The 6,848-nt window shown below is 38.6% G+C and overlaps 1 protein-coding gene across 1 annotated transcript in view; it reads right to left on the bottom strand.

Moving 5' to 3' along the window:
- LOC101854795 overlaps window positions 1-6,848 on the bottom strand; it is a gene marked incomplete in the record, with an annotated part of 51,416 nt that overhangs the window by 15,788 nt on the left and 28,780 nt on the right. Inside the window, 3 exon segments of the mRNA XM_035969736.1 lie at window positions 3,876-3,963; window positions 4,837-5,038; window positions 6,591-6,686. Coding sequence (XP_035825629.1) covers window positions 3,876-3,963; window positions 4,837-5,038; window positions 6,591-6,686 — 386 coding nt within the window.

The raw sequence follows: 6,848 nt of genomic DNA, 5'->3' as shown, positions 1-6,848 counted from the left end.
AATATCAATAGCCTATATTATTATTAATTATAGCCAACAATAATTTGTCATGTGAATTGCGCCCAAGTTACACCATAAATGTAGTATAAACATACCGGTAGTAAAAGTAACATAGAGTATATCTTTAGACTTTAGAGAAGAACTATCAATTTAAAGCAGTAAACGTTGCTAGGATTTCTTGCATGTTTGAACTTCTAAGTACAGCTACAATAGCAACAAATATAAATGTTTCAGATGTATAATAAAGCTGTACGAAAACTAAACCCCCAAAAAACCCCACCCTGCCCTAGGCTTTCTCAGTTGCCTAGACCCTGCCCCATCCCTTGACACTGGATATAAGCCAGTGGAGCTGTGGCTAATCGTCCGTATAATTATTTTTCTAAGTCAGCAACGTTCCGTTCCCCTCAACGCCGTCGTCCTTGTCCGGCTATGCAGCCGAGCAGTCCCCGTTGACCTAGGCTGAGTCGAGAAGGGCTGTTCCGTTGTCTTTCCTCCCCCCGGTGGGAAATCAGAAATCAATCTCCCAATTATTCTGTCTGATACTATTACCAGATAAGTGAACTTGATAAAAGTGAATAAAAATGTTAAACTTACCTAACAGGTGTCTCAATTGTTCATTTGTAAGCAGCTTTGACTCGTCACAAGGCGTTAGAGCTGACGTGCATCGGTTCGGTTCGCTCGAGCCGGGAACGAAAGCCTCTTCGGCCATTGATAAACGTTGTTCGTATTGCGGAATCTAGGTAGGTCGCTTCTCGTCCTTCTTGCTTCGTTAAGAAAAGGTGCTCGTTGATGACAATTAGCTAATTAAAAGCACAATTTCACGAGCTTTCTGCATATCTAAATTTGACTGACCATTTCCACATCCATCACTCGATTTTTCAGAATATTATCTCCCGAACACACAGAATTCTACAGGTATAGAAGCGGAACTCCCTATTCGCGATCGCTGATTCGCTGTGAGGAATTGATACTAAAACATGGCGGCCAATTGAGGACACCTTTGGCTGCGCCACACAGCGAGGCTTCGCGTTGCTATGCACGCTACTGATGCTACTATTGCTAGTGGTAGGGCTTGGAAGACACCTTACATCAGTATTTTAACACTTTCTTCGAAGAGGAAATAGTGAAATAGTCTAGTACATTTGTATTGCCAACAATATGTCATAATTCGCAATGTTGCAATGTTTTTGTGTTGTTGGTTTGCGGGATTTTTTAATGATGGGATGGGATCTAGATTCAAGACTTTCTAAATCTAGAATCTAGATCTACTAAAGATCTTCACACTCACAATACACTTGCTAGTAACACTAATTATGAACATTTATTCTGTTGGCAAAATATCTAGATATAGACTTGATTAGTACTACGATAAAGGGGACGCTGACAGTAACATGCTCACTACAATTACATTGTCATTAAACTTAAGGCCATCCACAGCAAGCAAAAATGAACAATACAACTTATAAGCCTTTTCTCCAATTTACTAAATAAAAAAAGATCAATAAATTGAGCTTATATTGAGGAAATGTATTATTTCTCACTTTAAGAATTCATCTCTGTGTTTGCATCCGTGAAATATATATGTGTTCAGCATGCTTTGTTTAAAGCACGTGCGAGTCTAACAAAGACGAGTGATTGGAGAATGTGTCGGTTGCACATAAAATACTTAGGCTGCCAAAAACACAAAAATGCAGAAAAAGCTTCAAAATCAAATATTGTTTTACACATACTAGCCAATATTGCAAAACAAAGTCAACAAGAATGGAACTGGCATGTTTCCTGAATATAATGTTCAAAGTCATTTTTTGTGAGTTGAGAGTGTGGTTTCTAATGCATGAATGATAGGCTCATTCAGATGTGATAATGAAGAAACTTGGATCTACAGTTACAACAGAAAGAGTTCCATGGCGAGTGATCACTGGTCAAGGATTTCAGACTTGTGTGCATTTTGAGAAAAATGTATCCCCATACCCTGGATCACATGTCGAGGGGATGGGCTTGTCCCCCTGTAATCCCCGCACACAGTAAACAAACACACATTTTTTAACACAAATAAGAAAAAATAAGTGGTCTCTTGTTACGGATCAAATCGAAGTCCTGTTACAATTCGATTAATTGATAAAAGGGCGTATCGCAATGCATTGGCCAACCCTGCCCTATAGGCATTTGCTATTTAATAAATACATTCGTCAGATCTGGAATCTTTAATGCCCGCACACAGTAAACAAACACACATTTTTGAACACGTATAAGAAAAATAAAGTGGTCTCTTGTTACGGATCAAATCGAAGTCCTGTTACAATTCAAGTAATTGTTAAAAGCGCGTATCGCAAGGCATCGGCTAACCCAGCATTATTACGCTATTTTATAAATACATTCGTCAGATCTAGAATCTTTCATCTTTGATTTTTAATCCCCACACACAGTAAACAAACACACATTCATTAACACGTATAAGAAAAAATAAGTGGTCTCTTGTTACGGATCAAATTGAAGTCCTGTTACAATCCAATATTTGATAATAGCGCGCATTGCAATGCTTTGGCTAACCCAGCATTGTACGCTATTTAATAAACACATTCGTCAGATCTGGAATCTTAAATTGTAGTCATAATTATATGTGCCTGCGTGTGGGAAGTGAAAGTGAAAGGAATTGAAAACGTTTTCAAAAACAATTACACAATGACTTAGATCTATATCAATTCGTCTTAACAGGTGTGTATTTTTTCAAACATTTGTACACATAGGTTCTATATTATTCTAGAAATTGTCTTTTTTTTCTAATTCTGCTGGCGACATAAAGCTAATTATTGAACGCATGTTTTGAGAACATTAATTAGATCTAGATCTAGTGAAAAAATATGTTCAGTGTAAAACAAATTTCTTGTAACAAGTTTTGCTACTAAAAAATGACGTAGGCCATAATATTTTGCGTATGCAAAATGTGTGTGGGAAGCTAGAAGTGCTGTGAACAATCCCATCCGTATTACGAAATTTTTCACAGTTCTACAGATCTTATATAAACTCTCTATGTCTGCTTTTTCAGCTGTTGCACCCAAAAACACAACAATTTAAACCTTAATTCCAATCTTCAGGTTGCACAGTAAATTCTGAAACTCAAAATTACAAACTGGACAGTAAATGTTCCACTTTTCACTCGTTTGTAAAAGCCGATCTTGCTTTAAAAGCTATAGGGTTACTTCCGAAAACGATACATCTTGCCCTCAAGACGCCATTGTTTTCTGTCTTCAATTCCTCACAGGTCACGTGGTACAGTGCCCGTTCTATAAGTGTAGAATTCTGTGCCCGAACATCACAAATCCAGTGTTTATGACGCCACTTTTCAAAGGCACACTGGGATAGCTGGTATTTTTAGAAAGAGGAATTCTTCCCCTTTCTAATGATGTCATTTTTATTTTTGTACGACCTTTCACAGCGAAACAATCGGACCAAACATGAGACGGGTCGAAGGCCCGAGAACAGCGATCGCGCCCGAGGCGCGCGAGCACGAACGGAAAAGTTGCCTTTCGTCACTACAAATAATCCGATCAACAAAAGACTAAATGTTTACATAGACAAACAAAACAGACACAGACATAGAGATAAAACATTGATGCTTTTAGAGCCGTTTCAATCATCTCAATAGGACTTCTATGAGCTTTGCTTTCACCCGACCGGTTTTCTATCGGTCAGAGGCGGGGCTTGCACACCAGTACTACTACTACTACTACTACTACTACTACTACTACTACTACTACTACTACTACTACTACTACTACTACTACTACTTATGCTGCTGCTGCTGCTACTACTGCTATAGTAATACATGGAAAGGTGACAATACTGATGTTTCAGCTCCTATCTTCAGGACCTACCCAGGCCATTGTGTATCTCCTCATCGATGGAGCCATCGCAGTCATTATCCACGAGGTCATCAATGAAAGGTTCTGAGTTCACGCAGGGCTGAGGAAGTAACAGTCGAGTATTTTGTGGCATAAGTAAAGTAATAGATAAACAGATTCTGATAGCATCACCTCAAAAAATGGAGAAAGAGTTGTTTCAATGTGCATCTTATTTTCTCACTATCATTTTTTCTAATGGAGGCCATTTAAAATTTGGGCTATTCCACGCTAACTGACGGGACATTTAGACTACCGTATACTTTCTTACAACGATTACACTGTAACTGTAATTCAATATCTATTAATTTATTTAAATTTTAAATTATAAGAACATTTGAAAAACATAATATAAAAAATCCCATTAAATACGGTCATTTGAAAAAAAAAAGTACTTTATGCAAATTCTGTGACATGTCTAGTTTCGATAACTGGCGGGACAGAAAAAAAATACCTAATTTGTCCCGTCAGTTATCATGGAATAGCCCATTGGTCATAATATACCGTATAAATTGTCTGTGCACGTTGAAAAATTTCGCGAATCACTTGGTCTCAGATCTAATTAAAGGTAATGCTCCAAAAAGTCAGCTGAGACGTTTGTAAAAGGCGAACGAAGTGCCAAGATGTCGTGCTGAGGAAGCAATACTTTCTTGACGTCATGGAGGTACTGTGTCGACCAGACCATCGATTGGGGAAAATACCAGAGTGAACTGCACAAAATGTCTAGTCTAATCGAATGAAATGCTTTATTTAAAGATAATTCATAACAGATTAATAGACATTTAGTTAAATAAATAGATCTTTAAAAATGCAATAGATATACCGAAGACATATAGAAGAAGATAGGGTAGATAGATAGATAGATAGATAGATAGATAGATAGATAGATAGATAGATAGATAGATAGATAGATAGATAGATAGATAGATAGACCTACCGTGTTTTCCAACTCTACTGTCCTTGCACCTATGCTGACTTTGGAGTTGTAGACGTCGACCGAGTAGAAATAGACAGCAAACCGAATGTGCGAGTGGTAAAATGACTCGAACAGCCCATAATGTGACTTGAGGAGGTACGGTGCACAGCGAAGGGCGACGTACGGAGAGTGTGAAAGCCTGAAGTAGTCGCACGTCCTGTCACTATGGATAGATGAACCATGGGTTTTAAAACACAACAAATTATGTCAAATGTTTGAAACGTTGAAACTACTTTCACCTCCTTTCCTGCTCTCTAGCAATGTTCTGTCGTCTGCTTTCGTCTCCTCTTTCTGCCCCCACCTCCTCACCTCCTTTGCCCCCTCCTCTCGACTCATGACTCTTTCTGCAGCCTTTCTATTGCTACTCCTTGGCTCCTTCTTACTGCTGTCTTTCAGACACACCTCTGATTTTCTGGTAGGAAAGATCTACACCTAGCCTTCTCGGGCAAGGGCGAAAAATCTCTGTGTGCAAGTAGCGCACGTTAAAGATCCCTTGGTGGTCTAAAATCAATAAGAGTAGGCTTCGGCCGCCACTCAGGCAAAATTCAAAATTTCCTACCAACTGAAAAAGTTTAAAGTGTCCCGCGCGCTCATATGACCTGATGCAGTTGCGAGCGCCGTAAAACACCTACCAAAAAAAAAAGACAAAAAAGCTACACCAATCACGCTCATTAACAGAAGGTAATAGGTTTGGGTCCAAGAGAAACATTTTAAATACTTTTGATAGCCATGACAAAACCTCCCAAAATTCTGAGACTGTCAAATAGTCTCAGCTCGAGCTGTACTGTATGGTTCATGGGATCTTGCTCTAGAACATATGTGAGGCATCATGGTGAAATTAGGCACTCGTCAAAATAAATTAAATCAAAGAATCAGGCATTTTTTCATTCGTTTGGTAATTTTTTTTTTTTTCGATTTATATTTTTTGCGCTCAACCCCTTTTATACCCATTTGAAACACATTTGCATTTCAAAATAAATGTTACGAAAAACGTTGGTTAAAGGCACACAAAAATATAACTTTACTGTTCCCAAAGACTCTCAATCTTCGGAATTCCCCAATGGCGGCCATTTTCTCGTTAAGTTTGTCTCTGAAGCCAGGCTACCTCCATCTCCTTTTATCGTAAATATCTCGAATTCAGGCCAAGAAGGAGAAAGATGGGGGGGGGGGGGTTCTTCAAAAGCAAGACAAATGAACATGCTTTAAGGTGAATGCGATAACTTCACATCCCCAAAAATTGACTAGCGCCTGATCTCACAGAGTCATGGTACAAAATAGTATTATATTCTTCTTCTTGAAGGCGACGGATTCTGTGTCTTCTGATAATAAACAGTTTCTATTACAACCCAAGAGCGCAGAAGCAAAAATATTTATTGTCCAGACGTGCACAAAGTAAACAGGAAATACGTATGACTTCGATTCCCTTGAGCAATGCAGCATGTATGTGTGTTTGCGCGTGCGTGCGTATGTATGTGTGTGTGTATGTGTGTGTATGTGTGTGTGTGTGTGCGTGTTTGTGCGTGTGTGTGTACTCACGCGCGCGTACACCCACACAAATTGGGTATGCTGTACCAATTGTGTTTCATGTGCATGTAGATCTATATGTACCATGTATTACTTTACAGCACTTGAAAATAATTTTACATTGTTACCAATAAATTAAATGCTTCATTTAATTATTAACTACACGAAATTCACCAGACAAAAAAGCTTACGCGAGTACAACGTTGTTCCACTCTATAACCGTGGCATGGGTTTCATCTCTCAAGATCAGTACATAAGCTTGGATAAAGTCATTATCTTTGTGTCTTCTGCAAATAGTAACATAAAAGTTGAAAAGGAATAAAAAGGGGCACTAGAGTCATACAAGAATATTATGTTTGGACACAAAGATGTTCAAATCTAGCTTCTCTCTGTCTCTGTCTGTCTGTCTGTCTGTCTGTCTGTCTGTCTGTCTGTCTGTCTGTCTGTCT

The sequence above is a fragment of the Aplysia californica genome, unplaced genomic scaffold, assembly GCF_000002075.1.
Source record: "Aplysia californica isolate F4 #8 unplaced genomic scaffold, AplCal3.0 scaffold00176, whole genome shotgun sequence".
Classification (NCBI taxonomy): domain Eukaryota; kingdom Metazoa; phylum Mollusca; class Gastropoda; order Aplysiida; family Aplysiidae; genus Aplysia; species Aplysia californica.
The sequence above is the reverse complement of the archived record's forward strand: the minus strand, read 5'-3'. Positions and strand labels throughout refer to the sequence as shown.